At 36.3% G+C, this 19,659-nt stretch overlaps 1 protein-coding gene across 2 annotated transcripts in view; it reads left to right on the top strand.

The window, feature by feature from the left end:
* nrg3a (neuregulin 3a) overlaps positions 1–19,659 on the top strand; it is a 354,166-nt gene that overhangs the window by 321,300 nt on the left and 13,207 nt on the right. For both annotated transcript variants that reach the window (XM_065296948.2, XM_065296947.2), the window contains exons 5-7: positions 10,812–10,914; positions 11,999–12,125; positions 19,036–19,154. In XM_065296948.2, coding sequence (XP_065153020.1) covers positions 10,812–10,914; positions 11,999–12,125; positions 19,036–19,154 — 349 coding nt within the window. The remainder of the gene's footprint in view (positions 1–10,811; positions 10,915–11,998; positions 12,126–19,035; positions 19,155–19,659) is intronic.

Below are 19,659 nucleotides of genomic sequence, written 5' to 3'. Positions count from 1 at the left end.
GCCATTGTCAGCTGCGCATACTGTGCAGTTTGATAACAGTATAAAAATCTCAAGGTCATATTACTTTACTTTACATGCATTTATGAGCAAAACCTCTTCAAGACGCTTTTTAACCCACATTCTGGTACATGTTATGACAGATATAGACACAATTAAATCTGTTTCTCTGAAGATTATCAAAATAACGTTAGATGAGAGAGGATTCATTTATTCTGAGCAGAGAGTGACAGCGCAGTCTTCTGTCAACAGTGTGTTTTTAAATATTTCATTGCTTTCTGTTAAATTGCTTAAAGTCATTACTGTTTAAAACACACTTGGCATCACATTCATGATTTTATGGTAAAATGACACTTTCGCGTCAATCCACAAACATTTAAACGAGCAAAACGCCCCCCACAGACGGTTATGTTATGAACCGTCACATTTGACTCACGTCATAACCGTCATCACCAATTCTGAAACCGGCACACCCCTAGTGGAATTATCTGTTTGTTTTTGAATCACGCATGGTAATGTTACTGATGTCATACGTCGGTCTGCGTAGCTTGACACGACGTCAAACACGCATCTCCAGACCCAGTCTTTACTACCACATGCGCTTGTAATGCTAACCAGACATCCAATGCCGCCATATCCACAATAAATAAATAAATAAACCCACATGATCATCGTTTTCGTGATCGATCATCGATGCCACGTTCGAGTACTCGAGCAATCGAGTACTCGTGCCCATCCCTAGTTTTAAACATAATAATGATTGTTTCACACTTGTAATTTAAAAACGGGCTTATGAAACCCTGCTCAGAAGCGTCAGATTATGAATACCCAGGGTTATCGCTTAACCCCTGGTTAACTACGAACAGTGTGAAACAGATAACTCAGTATTTTGTCAACCTGGTGTTTAAAATAACCCAGGGTTAACTATTTCCAGTGTGAAGCCCTTCAGTGTGAGCAGTACTTTTAATAAGGAGGATGCATCTAATGGTCCTTTTTAGTGCATGGTACTGTGCGGCATGGCTCGCTTTACTTTGTCTCAGTTTGCTTTTCCACTGCAGTTTAGTACCGCTTTAAAGATGGTGGGACTACAGACTTATTGTTGTAGTTATGCCACCTTTGCTGCCGGGACATCGTAAACGCGACACAAACAAACACACAGCACAGGAGCAATGGAGCATATCGATGGAATAGTGCTCTTGAATCTCAGCAGGTGGATGTTTTTCACTGCTGAAAGGGAGTTTGGGAACTTGTACAACAAAACACAGATGATAGCATCACTTTAATTGCTCCACGGCACACGAGGGTAAAATGATCAAATCTGACCAATCTGCAGTGTTTACACATCATAATTCAGTGTCGGTATGGGTTGCCTGGAACCTCAACTGAGGTGGTACTAAAAAAGTACCAGGTACTTTTTGTACATCATGTGATGTAGGTAGCAATGCTTTATAAGTAGCTGTCAATCAATTACAATGTTTAATAGAACTAATTTAATGATACTGATGATTAATGAAGTTATATGGTGGTTTCCCAGACATGGCTTAAGTCTAGTCTAAAATGCTTGTTTGAGCTGACTTAACTGAAAACATCTTGCAGTGATCTATCTTAAAATATATCGTTGTCATTGTTTTATCTCAAGATGCACACCAGGGGCCTCATTTATAAAGCATGCGTTTGCACAGATTTGATCGTAAAGTGTGCGTACGCAAAAATCCACGGCAAAGTTCATTTTTTTTTTAAACTGTCTTTGACGTGGAAAAGTGCCTAGCGCCACGTCAGCGTCTGAGCAGATTTACACACTTTTGCTTGTCTGATTGCTGCAGGTTTTTGGAAATATAAACCATTCTTGCTGTTTGAAATTGGGTTTAAACATTGACAAGCGCTCTTTTATATGTCTATGACATTAATTAGGCATCGTTTAAAGGCGGAGATATGAAACTGCTCGGCTGCGCGCAAAAGTTCAAGTTCATTTGCAATTTATAGATTTGAAAGGAATATGCGCATTTTCTGTGTTTGGTTTATGAATCACACGTACGCATTTTTGATAAATGATCGTAAGATCAAATGTATATATATATTTTTTGTAAGGTGTGTTTTTTACAACTACTTACTGTAAATGTCCTAAAATGACTAAGGCCTAGTCATGGCTTAATCTAAACCGTGCCTGGGAAACTCCCCAATAAAATATAAGCATTTGCTGAGAAAAGCCTTCAAATTAAGTTATTTTAAAGACGTTGCATTATTCTGGTGGACGAACACATTAACTCAACATTACAAAACTGGCTTTTGAAGTCAATATGTTGTTTTATTTCTGTATCATTAAACATAAGGTTATCACTGGCCTACAGCTCACAGCAACACAGTTTGTTAATCTATCCGAGGTAGCTCTTCACAGCACACACTCTTACAGAGAGCGACATGATTAATTGCATTAATTTTCAGTTTATTTTTCTTATAATTAATCACACAAAATGAGTGTGTTCAATTGACAGCACAAGTTGTCTTTAATATAAGCATCTCACCGTGCTCAGTGGTGATAGCTTATGGCTCACTACTTTTATTGCAACTTGAACCAGCAGCCTTCCCGAGCAACTTATCTGATTCCTTGTCGAAGATCTTTATAGTAGTCTGGACTTTCACAACAGAACTAATGGAAAAATACAAAGTGCAAGTTTTGGAAAAGACGAAAAGAAGACAATTTCCAGTTGTCAGAATAGTTGTGTCCTACTTTGGCATACCGCACTAAGCCTTGTCTCCAATGAACCATCACCTTCGTACCATAAGCCAGAATATACAGTACCTACAGTATGTGTTGCTAGTCAAGTCTCTGTGGGTGTGTGGGTTATAAATTTGTGCATTTGGGATAGACTTTAAGATAACTTCAAGGGGACATATCATGAAAATTTGACTTTTTCCAAGTTTAAGTGCTATAATTGGGTCCCCAGTGCTTCTATCAACCTAGAAAATATGAAAAAGATCAACCCAGTAACTTAGTTTTGGTAAACCATTCTCTGCAGGCATGTGGAAAAATAGATCATTGAAATTTGACTCCCCTTGTGATGTCAGAAGGGGATAATAACGCCCCTTAATCTGCACTATCCAACCATGACACTGTCATTTACTGCAGAGATCAGCTCATTTTGTTGACAACGTCAACATCCGGATGGATACACGCAATAGGACACAAGGAACTTTGAAAAAATTGACTCCTGAAACAGCAGCAATGTTCCCCTTTACGCTGTGTACATGTACAGCCACACTTCTGCACAGAAAGCAGAATCAGTCTCAAAAATGTGTACAAAATCTTTTGATTTTTTAAATCTGAGATAAGCTTTTGTCTTGTTTTCTGTAAATCGTCACTTCCTGACACAAGTTTATTTGTAATCTTTACAGAACAAGCAAAAATGTTTGATTCAGCGAACAAGCAAAGCTTTCTTTGTGGAGTTCTCCCTGTGTCAATGTGGGTCTCCTCTGGGTACTCTGTTTTCCCCACATTTCAAAGATATGCAGATAACATAAACTGGAGATAAAAAAAAATTGCCCAGTGTGTGCGTCTGTGAATGAATATCTATCCAGAGATGCATTTCCCAAAAAATGTGTGTGTCTGGTGTTTTTCCCAAAACCATCGCTCCATCAAACATTCTCAAACTGCATCACAAACTTGAGTAGCATTTTAAATACAAATTAAATTGAGTGATGTTAGAAGGACAGCGATTGAATAAAACATCAGGAATAAAGAAAAACAAGGAAGAACAAAAATAGGATAAGTCATTAGATGCTCAGATGTTCATTATTTACAGCAGAAATCTGACCTTCATTTGGCCTTGAACGGATTAATTAGTGTTAAATAATGTTATTACTCAAATATATACAGTATGTGATGACATCAACTATGTTGTTGAAAAAACATGATTCGAACAACGGATGTGCAACAAAGTTACTGTGTTTTGGGGAAACAGTGAAAAACACTGAAAAAAATTATTCATTCAATTTACTTTAAGGTAAGTGGTTGCAAATCAATTTATTTAAGTTACATTTAAACAAAAAACAATTATAAAAGCCAAACAAAACAAAAAACTTTTGTTTACATGTAGCTTAAATAAATTGATTGCAACCACTTACCTTAAAAAAAATTGAGTAAAATGAATGAATAATTTTTTTCAGTGTAAATAGCACTAAAATTGTAATCATAGAGGAATACTTTTTAGTGCTATATTACAGCACCTATAAAGAACCATACAGAGTGATATAACATCAATATAGCACCACTTGTGGTTCTACAGAGCACTATATGTGCTCTAGGTGCTATGACACAGGTGCTATATGGCACTTAAAATGGTTCTCCTATGATAACCAGCCAGTGAACGACTTTTAATGTTATTTAGCACAGTTTGTTTTTAGAGTCAACGATGCATCTAACTCTGATAATTAAGCAGAGAGAAATATGTTGTTATATAGGAAACACATCACAGGCAGTACCATCCCAGATAGCAATTTTGTTCCGGCCCAGCTCCGGCCCACACAACCAGTTTTCCTTGGCCCACATACAACGAAGAATGACGGCCCTACAGTGGCCCAGTTCTGGATTACAGACAATAGCCCATAACTGGCCCAGAATTGGGCCAGAACAGGCCCTACAAACAAGCCTGCGATGGCCCTTTTTCTGGGCATAGCCTTAGGGCACCATGCAGGTTTGCTCACAGGGGAAACATTGGCCCCTTAGAGCTGGCCCTGCATCCCCAGGAAGCCCTTATACAGCAAAACCCCCAGAGTTAAATGAACCCTGCTGGATGTATATATTGTACAAATCTTACAGAGTGTTAAAAAGTAACACTGAAGCAGAATTAAAAGCTCTGTTATCCTCTTTCTCACCATTCTCAGATTTTGTTTCATTTGAAGTCACCATTGTTGTGATTGGTTTTTGTTTTAGTTGGACTCTTGACCCTTGCATTTTTGAGTGCTTCCTTTTCCTTGGTTGTGTTAACTTTGTGTTTATACTGTAAAACACATTTGTTTTGGTACTGTAATAGTGCAATTCTGTGGTGGTTGGTACATAATGGTAAAGATCATCATCTAATTAATTTACTAATCACAAGTTTCTTAATTGTCAATCATGTATGTGAGATCCAGCACTTTTATAGCAGTTTGCCATTAATGAATTTTAGAAACAAAAATTAACTGCTTTATATTTGGGAAGTAGAAACATCAAGAATCAGGGTATGAATCTCAACCATGGTGACAAAGAACATAGTAGAAAGTTCATTATTTATCCATGCTGCAGTGCATGATGGGAGTCCTGGATGAGATTTTTAATTTGTTGATACCCAGCATGCATTGCAGCATGAAGTTTTTCATTTTATTGTCACCATCATTGTAATTCATACTCTGATTCTTGATGTTTGTGTGTCTACATTACACCCCGGTTAATTTTAAGTGTCAGTGTTTCAAAATTCTGGATCCCATACTGTAGTATCACATTACTGTCAGAGAAAGATGCTTCTGATAAGTGTTCAAACATTAAATTAATACATACGTTTTCTAGTTGATGATGTTTAGACTTTATTAACAGTGCTAACCACCATCAAAGAATTGCTCTATTGTTTTTCCCTGCTGTAAACAACATGTCTTAAAAACACAGCGTTAAAGCAGTCAAAAAACTAAATAAGGTAAGAGTCAAGAGTCAAGTTTAACTAAAACAAACACTGATCACAGTAAGGGTGACTTCAAATGAAACAAAATCTAAACCTAAAGTAAGAAAATGAGTCTACAAGTAAGATGTAAAATGCAATTTCTGGGGGTTGTGCTGCATGAGGGCTTCCTGGGGGCTAAGTGAGGGCTGCCCATGCAAGGGCCATCGTAGGCTTGTTTGTAGGGCCTGTTCTGGCCCAGTTATGGGCTATTGTGTGTAATCCAGAACTGGGCCACTGTAGGGCCGTCATTCTTCGTTGTATCTGGGCCGAGAAAAACTGGTTGTGTGGGCCGGAGCTGGGCCGAAACAAAATTGCTATGTCTGTGGCCCAATAAGCTGCGACAGCGACCCTAAAGAGGACAAGCAGTTCCAAAAATTGATGGATAGATGTTCTGCATTGGATTGCAATAAATGTTGTTTTTCATGCAAAGAAAAGCACAATTAATGACAAATGTTCCTGCTATAAGTCTTTTATAAAATTCTGTTTTAAACAGCAACACACTTCAGGCAAAAATACTGTTATAATAAAGCAGTATTGCTGTTTAAATATAGGCAGCTTTGAAAACTATGTCAGTGTGTAGGGAAGCATTTTTTTTATATTTTAAAATTTATTAGACTTTATTAGAGTCAATAATTCAAAAATACTCTTTAAACAAAGATAAAAAAATGATTAATTTTTATAAACATAAGCAACATAATTTCCAAGAGTAGCCTATTAAATAAAACAAAATATGAGTCGTTTCGTTATTCCATTTAAGCCAATACAAATAATCTCATCAAAGAAATTGTTTATATACAAACAATAAACAAATAAATGATCTGTCGATTTAATTTTATGAATCATAAAAAGCTGTGGTCGGTTTTAACTCTACATCTAAATACAGTATAGTATATGAGGAGCTCTAATGCAAGAGGCCCTAAACACGCCACCTCCAACAAAAATAAGATAATGATATTAACTGATTGCTCTAGGCACAAAAAGTAAATGAAGTCAGAAGTTTTTATTTGTAGAGTGTAAAATAACAAATGAGACACCACATTAAGTGTGTAATTTGAGACAGAGTCTGAATAAGAAATATTATGGATACTGAGGGATGGCCATAGCCTGCTTCTCACACCGCTGTGACTCACAGCATGACAGCTTGTTTAAGCCTTTGTGTTTTTTACATTTGTTTTATATGTGATGGTTTGATAGCTGCCATGTTCATATTCAGAGCTCAAAATAAAACCTGTGAAGAATGTGTCACTTCCTGTAAGTGAGGGCTGAGTGATTCCCGCAGGCCTTTTACTGTGAGACCTCATACTGAGCTTGCTTTTCCTTTTAGTTAAAATGACTGAGGAAATAAAGAAATAAAAGGATTATTTGAAATCAAACAAACGAGTAACTTTGATCTGGAAATGTTTAGCTACACCCCTGGTAAGAAGTCAGGATCTATTGCTTTATGGCTAAACAACACTCAATATACAACTGACATTATATTGTTTTTAATAAACACCATCTTGCTGTATAAACTATGACCATATAAACTTAAAGATCCTGCTCAGGTTAAACACATTCACTTCTGAGCTATACCTTTAGGAAAGTACCACAATCCTCTGATATGTTTCCTCTTAAAATCTTTGGGGTCAGAAAAAAGTTATTTTAGTTGTATTATTGTAATGATAGGTAGTTGTCATTAATAGGTATTAACCTAAAATAGGACAATTATCAAACAGATACAAGATAACAAGATGTTTATACCTTATAATGCCCTCCTTGAATAATATATTACAAGAATAAAATAAATTCAGAACAGAAAGTCAATAAAGTGAGTAAAAGTCAAAGCAGCCCTTACTATTAACTAATATATCACACTAACAAGACCTTTGTCATTGTTATCAAAGTGATTTGATCTCACAGTAAAACAATTTAATTCAATTTCATCAAATGCATTCACAGCTGTACAGTATGAATTCTAAAACTAAAAATGTGTCTCATACTTCAAGTGATGTATATTTAAATGTATGAAAACTCAAATATGCAGAGTGCAGTGTTATTAGTAGGTTGCAAGTCTTGTAGTTTTGGATATGTTTTCTGTATGTGGGCACTGTAATCAATGGGAGGCAAGTATACAATTATTCACAATGGGTGTATTCACGTAGCCCTACACTAAGAAACATTTTTAGTTTGGCACAATTGAATAGACTGCAAATGACAGACAGCATGAAATATAAACCATTTTATGTACAGTATGTAAAACTTTAAAGATCATAATTAATTCACTGAAGACTGTTGAGTAGTTGAGAAACTTTTTAGAAACAAATTTATTAATAAATTAAATCCATATAGGACTAATAAAATTTAGTCAATTACACTCTTATTATAGCTTAATTTAATTATCACATTTAAACATAATTTTTATTTTTTATTTTAGATACAATAAAATCTGAATTCCATAAATTTAATTTTCAAAAGTGCTAGAGGATTCATACATTATTATGTTTTTTCAGCAGTGGGTCAAAAAGGAATGGACCCAACCTGTTGGGTTGTAAGTTACCTATGCTGGGTTGTATCAACCCATTGCTGGGTCAAATATAAAAATTTTCTGGGTTAATTTAACCATTTGTCATTTTTTAACTCAGCTTTTTATAGAGTGCACACTCCTAAAGGTGTACATACAGTAACTTTACAGTACAAAATGCTTTATTGTACTTTTCTGGAGCTATCTATCAATTTACAGTATACTGAATCATATTGAATTGAATGAATATTCTTTCTTTTGCAACACTGTTAAAAATCTCTGTAGAAATGACACTATTACTGGCAGCTGTTTGCCAGTAACTTACTGTAGATTTATGTTGTTGTTATTTACTGGCAACAGTTTGTTCAAAGTTAAATGAACATTAAACATTAACAAGTCTTTAGCCGTTTCTCAATATGCGTTCTTGTCTGTACTTGCGTTCTTGTGGACTTGTGAAACGTCATCAGCCGCGGCCCAAGTACTGTTCCAATTCAAAGTTCGCATCAAGCCCAAGTTCACATAAAATCCCCGGATGTGTTCTTGATCCGCCCATTTTATCGAGGATGCATCAGAGGAGACTTGTGTGGACTTATGACAGCGAAGTTTCCCATAATGCATTTCGCGTCAGGAGTTCGTTCTTCCGAGTCTGAACTTGCAAGTTCGAACTACAAAGGACACAAGTCCGAGTTTGGCGTACTTGGTATTGAGAAACGGCTTTTATCTTAAACAAAAATAACAGCCTCATGCAAACCATTCTGGGAACCAAAAATCTGAAGGAAAAAACTGAAAAAGGTGGATGAGGATTTCATGTTCCCAGAATGCTTTATGTTCTGCATAACTACAGCAAATATTTTACAGTGAAGTGTTTTGCCCACTTAACATAACATTGATGTAAAACAGAACATTATCATTAAAGTGCACCTATTTCATTGCTAAAAACAAGGTTATTTTTGTGGTTTATGGTTAAAAACACATTATTTTCCACATACCATACATTTTTGTAGCTCCAGATTTCACTCTCTTCCTGAAATGCTCTGATTCATGTACAAAACTCATTGATTTGAAAAGCTCTGTGTCCCTGACTGGCCAGCTAATCTGTACATTGTGATTGGCCTGAATACCTCTGACATCAGCCGGAAATGTGACGCTCCTCACCATGTTTGAAAGATTTGGTCATAATGCAATGGTAACAGGAGTTAACTTACAGGCTGTGAGTCTGAAGCAGAAGGAATTATGATAATATCGGTCTTCTCTATGTCACCAGGAAGTAAACTGTTGCCTACAATCTGTGTGCAAGAAAAAAGATTTACGTTGGAGACGATAACTCGCGTCAACATTTACTTTTGGATTTGTACCATTTGCAAATCGTTAACATGTATTAATACACACCTACACAACAAAGGAAATATAAAATCGTGAATCGAACCATAAGTGTTCTTTAAGTCAGAAATCAGTTAACAACAAAACTGTAGTCTCTTTAAGTGTGTTTCTGGTACAGCATACATGCAGTACAAACTAATATTCTTTTTTATGAAGAAATAAATTGTTTTTATGCTGTACAGAAGCCTGTCACACTCACAAAAAGATATTTTGAGAAGATTGATGATATCTGTGATGGTACAGAGAAAAATAGCAGGCTTTGACTGAAAGAAAAAATAAATTAACATAAACCATCTCTCATAAGCACCCCATCACGCTTTTCTCTGTGAGAGATAGTACCTGGAAGAGAAATGATATGTGAAATGATACCTGGAAGAGGATGAGGTAATGCGCTGGAGTGGGCACAGAATGTAAAGAGACTTATGAGCTATACTACATGTTCTCTCTCTCTCTCTCTCTCTCTCATTATGGTGAAGGTGGACAAAAATGGCATGATATAATAAGTCACTTTGGAAAACACAAAAAGCATGATGATGAAATAATAAATAAATGATGAATAAAACATTTTGGTGTGATTTAAAAGTGTTAGTTAATGTATGTGAATAGATTCTCTATTGTATTTACCATATAATCCTTTGGAAAGCGATGATGCTCCATCTGAATCTGACCTTGTGAAGCTTGTATCATTGTTGTACCTATAGCCACAGCATACAGCACATTCATTATCATTCTAATGTGAAGTTTGTGGTACCCGCTTGTAAAGTCTGTTGTGTCTGACTATAATCTGATTGATTGCCTATTAACACTTGTGAAGGCAAGCGTGATTTACTCTTTCATATGAGAAATGACAGCTGCTATTTTTCACCCTTAATAGCGGCCATTTAAGCCTTAACACTTGTCCTGAGCTATCCATCCCCACTAAGAAAAAAGCATCTATTACTCCCCTATTTTCAACAATTTTATTCAACAATGCTTTTGCGATAACAGTTGCTTTCTGCCACTTTCATAGTTTTTTTTAGAGTAGCAAATTCTAATATTTACAGTAAGCACTCACTCGAGCAAACAGATGTGTTTTCTTATTCCTGGTATTCTTATCTGTTTGCAACAGGAAATATTTAATGTACTACATTTGTTCCCTCTGTAGACATATTTGGATACGCACTATGATGTTGGTTTTGTATAACAGAGAATGTTTTGCTCATCAATTCTCCTTTTTCTTCTGTTTGTTTGTTTTGTCCCAACAGAGAGCAAGGAGGTGTACAAAAGGCAAGTGATGTCTATCACATGTATTGCTATGGGGATCAGCTTTCTAGGCACCCTTTGTGTGGCTCTCTACTGTCGGAACAAGTAAGTGGACCACAGAATTAATCAAAGCTTGAGCTTTTCCCCAGGGCATATCGTTTGAAAAGGGGGCTACTATAACAAGCTAGAGGAAAAAGCTATCGCTATGGAAGCATAGAAACTTAATAACTGGAGGAGGGGACATAATTACTTTCCTACTGTACTTTCATATAAAAGCATGCGCAGGTTCACTGACCACATTTCTCAAATTAATTAAAACATTTTTGGCCCATGGCATGCTTCACTTTCAATGTGTCACAGCTCGCGCTTCTGCTATTCAACTTTTACTGCCTTGTATTTAATTGAAATAGGTTTATTCACAATTATCATATGCACAATATTCCAAGCACGCTTGCCATCTGACATTGTCCATATCTTCAGACATTAAAACTAAATTTGCATTAAGACTCAATTATATAACATGAAATGTATGTTTTGATTGCAATATGCTATGAAAAGTGATGACAGCATGATCAAAGCTGCAGTTTGTAACTTGTGCCTCTCTAGCGCCATTTCTGGATGAAACTAAAATTGCAGTTATTCTCAGATTAACTTTCTGTATGTCTTATACATCAACATGACAGTTAGAAGTACTTCCTAAAAGTTATATATCTAAAAAGTCATCTGAACAAGGAATATATCTGCTACATTTGATTTGACTAAATACAAACCCAAATGTTTTAACAGAAATCACCTGTTCAAAGGAAAAAGCCATATCTGCACCAGTATTTAATCTCTTTATATGTTTAAATGCCCTGGTGACATCAAATCGGTTGATACAGGCCTTAAGTCAGAATGCTTCATGTAGAAAAGGCTGTGCAGAATGACCAAGCAACACTAATACTGTAAAGTACATTTGTAAAGCAGCTTGACAATAGAAAAAAATCTAACAATGATGACACGTCTGTGAAACCAAAATTATTTTCTCGTCCATGAAGTACTCATGGGCTGTCCAGACTGTCAGAGAATATTTTTTTTAAATGGGTGAGGTGATTTGTGTGCATGTAAATGATTTTTCTGTGCTGGGCCTAACTTAATATCCCGCCATATTTCATATACTGTACCTATCACATTATGATGGTCTATACAGGAGGCGAAGAGAAAAGCTTCAGGCCCACTTGAAAGAAAGCCGCAGCCAGAAAAACTACAACCTAAATTCTTCCAGCCTGGCCCCTAAGCCCAGCCTTAGGCCTCAACCAGGCCTGCAGCTGCAGAAGGTAAGCACCTCTGATTACTTAAACCATATGGGGCGGTTTCCCAGACTGGGATTAGACTAGTCCTAAATGTGAGAGCAGTTCAAACTGAAAACAACTTGCACTGACATATCTTAAAATACATCAGTGCCCTTTGTTTTGCCTCAAAATGCACACAAGTAATGTTTTTAGTAAGGCATGTTTGTTAAAACTAGCTATAGTTCATAATTAAACCAAGATTAAGCTAATCCCTGTCCGGGAAAGCACCTCATTATGTGTTTTGTATCTGCATACAGTAGTACCTAAATATACTTTACTGTAGCTGGATTGCATTGACACCTTGAACTGTGAAATGCATCTCCTGTGTTTTCAGTCCAAGCATGTCTGCACTGTAAAAAAAGATGCCGTGATCCTTCATGTCACAGTTTTTTAGCTCCTTGTGACAGGGTCATGACAGGCCCATGTGTTTTGTGTGAAAGCACCTGCTTTGTTTATTCAGGCCACGTGCTTTCTGTCTGGTCTCCTGACCCCGCCCCCTCGTCTCCTCGTTAATCTTCCTATTATTGTTTCATTCATGCCACCTGTTCTCCTCTTGATTTGCCCACTTATTTAATGCCCTTGTGTTTGCTGTTCTGTGCCTGTTTCAAGTTTACTAAATCATATTAAATGTTCATTGTCAAGTTTAGTTGTTTGGTTTATCAAGTCTGTCCTTTATTGTTTACCTTGTTTTACCCCCTTGTGGGTCTTTGCTTTACCCCCCCCCCAAATAAAACCTTATTTGTGTTAGTGATGCAAAGTCCGATTCATTTCCGCGAACCGGCTCTTTTCGGACAGTTCGGATCATTGCACTGGTTCAAAAAGCCGATTCACCGGTTCCTGACGTCATCAAGAAATGACATCACTACGCATTTACTATATCAATGAAACATTCAAATAAAGTTGTTTGTATCAACACATTAAAACTACAATATGATTTGCATGCACAATAAATTGTACCGAAACTAAAGCTTTTTAATAAAACAAGAATATCAAGAAACTGATAAAAAAAGAAACTTCGCGCATCAGGCTCATTCAAATCCTCGGTGATTCACACGCAGTGTCAGTACCTTATCCGTCAGAATCGTCGGCAATCCTCGCCGCGGCAATCATCGACAAACTTCATTTGGTTCTTTTTGAGTCCGACGTGCTATTTCAGCTGTGCGTCATGGGTCATCAACCCGGAACTTATGCCCAAAACTAAAGTTTGATTCAGTTCGATTTGTGAACCGGATCGACCGGTTACTTCCTGAGAACTGGCTCAAAAGAACGATTCGTTCAAGAACCTAATTTGTGTACACTGTAAGTCTACAGCTGGGTTCCGTCTCTCTCCATTAGAGAACGTGACAAAAGATTTGTTGGTTTAATTTAAAGTTACCTGGTTGCCGAAGTTAAATTCAACTTAAAAAAATATTAATTAACTCAAAAACAAAATGAAAAAATGGTGTTAACTCAAAATCTTAAGGCCACCAGGTAAATTAGAAAAGAACTGTGGCAAAAGTAATTTGGGATGAATGTAACAAAGCCATTTTCTCCGTGCCCTGATAACATTTGCATCCCAAACCATGACAGCATCTTAGGCACACAGCCCCTGACAGACCTGATAAATATTGCGTTATTTACTCACCGTTTTTCACGTGTAGATCCGGAAAGGTGTTTTCAACCATGATAAGTTAAGTCCTTAAGCAGTCATTTTTATCTTATAACGCGTTTTTGTTTATCGTTGCATTTGTTAAAATACTGATCAATCTACAGGTTATTTAGTGCTCTAACACATCCTGAAGTTTGTCTTCTTAGAGTTTTTCAAAATAAAAGTAAATTGAGTTTAAATGTGAGGAGATCCTGTCGGGACGAAAGTAACACTTGTTACTTTTGTCCCACTGCTAAAAGTGTTGTATATGTAAAAAATCGATCTTAAGCATTATTCGGACAGGATTAGTTTTACAGGGGGATCTCTGAGAAAATCGTGCTTCTCAGAGGTCCTCTGTGTTTTTAATCAAGTCCGAATCGGCCATGTCTGTGTTTTTCTCTGACGACCTCTAGGCACCAGAGCAATGTTTGTGGTAACCGTGGTATAAGAGGAATAATTGACTCTGGTCCTTTGAATTATTTGAAAATAATGCACACTCCACTTCGCGTCGTGCCGCATTGCACCTTGAGTGTGCATTATGTAAGGGATAATGTAGAGGCAGCCGGTAGTTATTGGGAAATAAGCCCCGACAGTGTGATCAGGACCCGACGCGAAAATTTTTATACTCAGCAATTTAAGTTTGTACTGTCGGGTTGCTTTTGAAACATTTGATAAAAATAAATAAATAAATAAAAATGAAATGTCATACTTTTTTACAAAGATAAATTACAGAATATGTTTGCAGTTACATAATAATAAGTTCATAGTCATGTCAAAAACATGTTTAACACAAAAATCTTGTTGCCCACCTGTGTGTTACTTTCGTCCCTGCGGGTGGGGTCGAAAGAAACAGATCACTACTTATGTTTAAAGTAAAATTATACTGAAGTCATTTTATATTTTTACAAAATTCCACCTGGTATTGATATAGCACACTTGTGAGTTACTGACCACAGCACAAATATATCTCTCTCTATAACATTATCTTTTAAAATTAAGTTTTTCTGAAAATTGGTACTTTCGCCCCCACTCTCCCATACTTTGTTGAACCAACTTGTTTTACAGTGTAATGGCATGTTACTTTTTTAAATGGCCAATAGTCAGGAAACTGATAATATAATGCTTATATTATACATAAAAACCCCATTTTTGTTTTTAATGTGGTCATCAAAGAAAAGCGTATGTCAAGGGTTCTCAAAGACATGCATTCACATGATCAGATCAGTGGACACTACAAACCACTAAAAGCTCTTCATGTGTAAATCTTTAAAGACAGCCACACTAATAATGGTAGTCAAGCTAGTCCATCATCAATGGTTTGTAATTTCTGCATGTACTTCTCTGCCGTTCTGTCTCAGAGCCTCGTGTGCCAGTGAAGAACATGAACAATGCATTACTTTTCCTTGATCCCACTGTGGGATTTTGTTAATATGCCTTACTTTCTCAATAGCTCCAGTCGACAAATGCATCAGAGATAAGCCGTTATAGACTATTTACATGGCAAACAAGGTGGTAATTTGAATGTCACTCAAACCCAGTGAGATGTTTAATCGCTACAGCAATCATACACTGTCAGGGGACATGCAAATGCCAAGCCAAGTAATCAAAAACAGTGACAAGGATAGCCAAGCTTCTGGCATGTGCCGGTGGCAATAGTCTTCCTTTCAATGACAAGTTCTTTTTCTAACAATAATAAAAACATCAGTATACCATACCAAACATTTAGTACTAGGAATTTACTGTACTGTAATCTGTTAAATGGCATGTATCTAAATCAGACAATCCCCTAGTATTAATAATGCTGAAACTGTATGAATCTTTTAGCTTATTGATCAAAGATATGACTATATTTCATTTCAAACTCAAACATAAATTTGGAGAGCCCCAAGCATATATACTGGATATTTCATTTGTGTTCCTGTGAAGCGATCACTGAAAGTTTAGCCCACAGGCTTTAAATAAACATTTAATAATACACAAGTAACATGCAGTCTAGTCTAGGTTGACATTTTAGACTTGTCCATGTAAATTTGAATTATTTGTTTCTTTCATTGCTGTTGCATGGGCCACAGCGGTATAGATTTTTGCATTGACGTGCAGCTAACGTGAGGGTCAGTAGGACGTTCACAGCTCTCAATTCACAAGTCTGTCACATCTAATACATTTACCACAGAAACTCCACAGTTGCTTTTAAAACAATTACAATGCAGCTTGAGACACATAATGCAAATGATTAAATCTGCTGTTATTCTCGCTAAATAAAAACTTCAATTATACTAACATTTTCCTCTTTGCCGTCTAACAATCTTTCTGAGGAACCAACATCTGTGGTCAGACTGAATGTTTAGTATGAAGCCTTATGTTATACACGTTTAAAGCAGGTCCTATAACTAACTATTAGCCATACTTTTCATTTAGCTGGAGTTTCATGAAGCTGCTGAATAAACAGTATGTTATATATTGGGCGAAAAGTTTCGTTTTGATTTCAGTAAATCATATCAGACATTTATTATATCTGCCATTATTGTATCTGACTTTTCCAAAAAGGCTAGTTTAAAATAATCCATTGATTTTAATATCAGTTTACTGACATTTATTTGTGCTGTGTGCATTTTGGGAAAAACAAATGAAGTTATAAATTGTTTATAAAAAAATATGTGCCTTTAAAAACCCGGCTAAAATATTTTTATGTGTGTGTTTTCCTACATAAAATTGTCTTTAATATCTTTAATAGTTTAGTAAAGATTTAGTAAAGTCATGTCAAAGATTGAAATCAATGTCAAATCAATGATTGAAATTAAACTTTTATGCTCGTAATCTTATAATTAGATTGTGAGACTTTAGCCTGGATTTTACAGACCGGGTCATATGTTGTTATATTATTTAAATTATTATCTCATACATACTAAGTGCTAAACATATACAGTAAAAAAATATGTTGTTTGTACTGTAGTTTAAGAAAATTTTGTAAATATTTTGTCTGAATTTTTCCTTGGCTTTGTAAAAGCTTTAGTAGTCTATTCAGACATGTTTGATGGAATTGTAGGTGGCTGTACTTTGAGTAAGAAGAGATCAGACAGATGTGCTTTTAAAAGATTTTGGATGAAGTCTTTTTTGATTGTCTTAACAGGTTCGTTTGAGTTTGCCAAGGTGCAATTTAACTGAAAAAGAAATCGATTGCTTTAGTAATGATCGTCCTCCGTCTTTTATAATGCCCATGTGACACATTGTGCAGAATAGTGTTGACCTTAAATTCAGAAATGACCATTTCAATCTGCGAATGAATCAGACAGCTTTTATCTTCCTCAATCCTGTTCCAGGAAATGATTTTTTTCAGACTTTAAATAGCACTGCAAGTCATAACTCTGCCTTTGTCAAACAAGATGGGGTACTAACATGACTTTGGGTTTCTAAATACCTTCATCCATCAAAGGTAAACTGACATGATCATTTGATGTTTATGTTTAAATACATATGTCTGTCAAAATGACTATTTTCAGTGGCGGCTCGTGACTGCTCATCCGAGGGGCGCTAATTCAAAGTATTCAGAGTGTCATGTGTGTTGATTCCGTTTTCAAAATATGTGTTTGTTGCGTCATGTAAACCATGTGCATCACGTGTTTTGTCAAAATAAGTGCCTGCTGCACACGCCTCAAAACCGTTTATGATAAAAGAGACGCTCACGTTCACAAAATACACACAAGACACTCACTTAAAACTCTGATTATGCATGATATCATGCGAGAATCTGGCAAACGCGAGCGTCTCTTTTATTATATACACTTTAGATGCGACTGCAGCAGGCACTTATTTTGACAAGGCACGTGATGAACACAAGATCTCTCGATGCCCTTTCCACATATTTTGAAATGACGAACCAAACACATGACGAGCTACATGACGAACTTTGCATCGAGCGCTCTCGAAAAAAGAAGTCACTGGCCGCCACTGCTATTTTTGCAATTCAGGCCAATGAATCATGAGTGTGGTGTCTTTTAAAAAATTCTGGCTTTACTTCCTGAATTTAAATAAATCTGTTATTACTCAGAATGTCTTGCCACCAGTTCCTCCTACACCTTTATACTCATTCTTTCTCTATCTTCATCTTTCATCCTCTATCTACCTCCTACTCACCTGATGTTTTCAATAGCACATTACTAACCATCACAATCAGTGAATATGTAATCCAAATTAACATTGAGAATTAGACATAGCATAAAACATGTGACCTTGTTTTTGTAAAATCCTGGCTGGTCTTATAATCTATTCATGAGATAAAGATCATAAAAGTCTTATTTTTGATGACCCTACTCAGTCATTGTTAAATATATCAGTGTTACTGTATATGTCCACAGAACGTGCATTATCTAGAATTATTTTATGTAGAAAACAGTAAGTCACCAAAAAAATAACATTAGCTGGATTTTCCCAGGCAGGGTCACATATCAGGTTTATGACTCATGTACCTTTTTTCACTGGGACATTAACTAAAAGGTCCTAAATAATATGTACCATTTAGTACCTTAGAGGTACCAATATGTACCTTTTAGGTACAAAAAAGTTTACTTTTTAATAAGGTAGCAGCCCAGTGCCAACTCTTGTACCTTCATGTACTGTACCTTTTTTCTGTGAGTATATGCTATTTCTATGTCAAGGTTCCTCCTTGTGACTAAGCTTTTGTTATATCCTTTTCATCTTGATAAAAAGTCCAAAAAGTCTTATATGAACTGCCCTTATGGTTCCTACTTACAGTAAGTTCAGTTCTTGGAGTTCTTTTGGGACTTGTGCATGTTTTACATACAGTAGCTCTGAAATGACTACATTATCCAATTAGGGTGACTCTAGTGTCCTTCACTGATCCCCCATCAGCCATCGGGTCTCTTTTTGCACACCGCCTCTCTATTCTGCTCCACTCGACACTGTGGAGTGAAGGTGGGATAGTGGAGAGATTAAGTATCTTTCTGACATTCAGATAATTTTGTGCATTCTGCCTGAGGCAATTGGGTTTTATGAGGAAAGTCTTTCAAGGTGTGAAATTTAAATTGGATTTGTCTGCAGGATCCATAGAAGTCTGTTAGATTATCTGAACACCAGTGCAACCGGCAAGTGACTCTTTGTCAAGAGAAAAAGTATAGCAGAATACCCAATGAGCTCTTCCTACTAACTAGATACATTATCCTACTGGAAATTTTAAAAGTCTATTGGAATTTAGAGCATCATTCACTGATGACAGTATAATTTTGAACATTTTTCTATGTGTTTTTGCAGTATTATAAATCAACAAGGTCTGCTCCACCACATGGGGGCGCAGCATGTGAGTCCCGTTTTGCTCAAAGCACCACTGGCTCTACCACTCCACAGGGCACATCAACAGGAAAGCATCCCAGGTATGGTTTAATTGAAACTGTTTTGAAAAATCATCTTGGTGGACAGGAGAGATTACTAAAGACTAGCATCACAGCAAAGGCAACCAATTACATTTATTGAGGTATACAACTTTTTTTTTTTAAAAAAGCTACAAAAAACCCATGATCTTGTCGTTGCTAGTGCTTCGCTCTTCTAGTTACTGCCACAAGAATGAGCTACAGTTGTGCTAAAAATGACATTTCCAATTTAGTTGCAAAACATTTTTTTCCGTCAAAGGACAGCCTACCTAATTTGAAATATTTTTTTCCATAGCAATTTAATGGCATGACAATGATATTGTAATGATACACTATGATGAAGAACATATGCCTCTTATCAGTCTGTCAAAAAGCAGTGATGGGAGAAATTAAATTACATCCGACCAATTAAACTGGGCACAATACAGTGCGCCCAATGAATACGTTTCTGAATTGTAAAGAATTATAATAAGTACACTTAGTTACTCATACATAAATATGCATTTCT

The sequence above is a fragment of the Paramisgurnus dabryanus genome, chromosome 20 (genome assembly GCF_030506205.2).
Source record: "Paramisgurnus dabryanus chromosome 20, PD_genome_1.1, whole genome shotgun sequence".
NCBI classification, from domain to species: Eukaryota; Metazoa; Chordata; class Actinopteri; order Cypriniformes; family Cobitidae; genus Paramisgurnus; species Paramisgurnus dabryanus.
The sequence above is the reverse complement of the archived record's forward strand: the minus strand, read 5'-3'. Positions and strand labels throughout refer to the sequence as shown.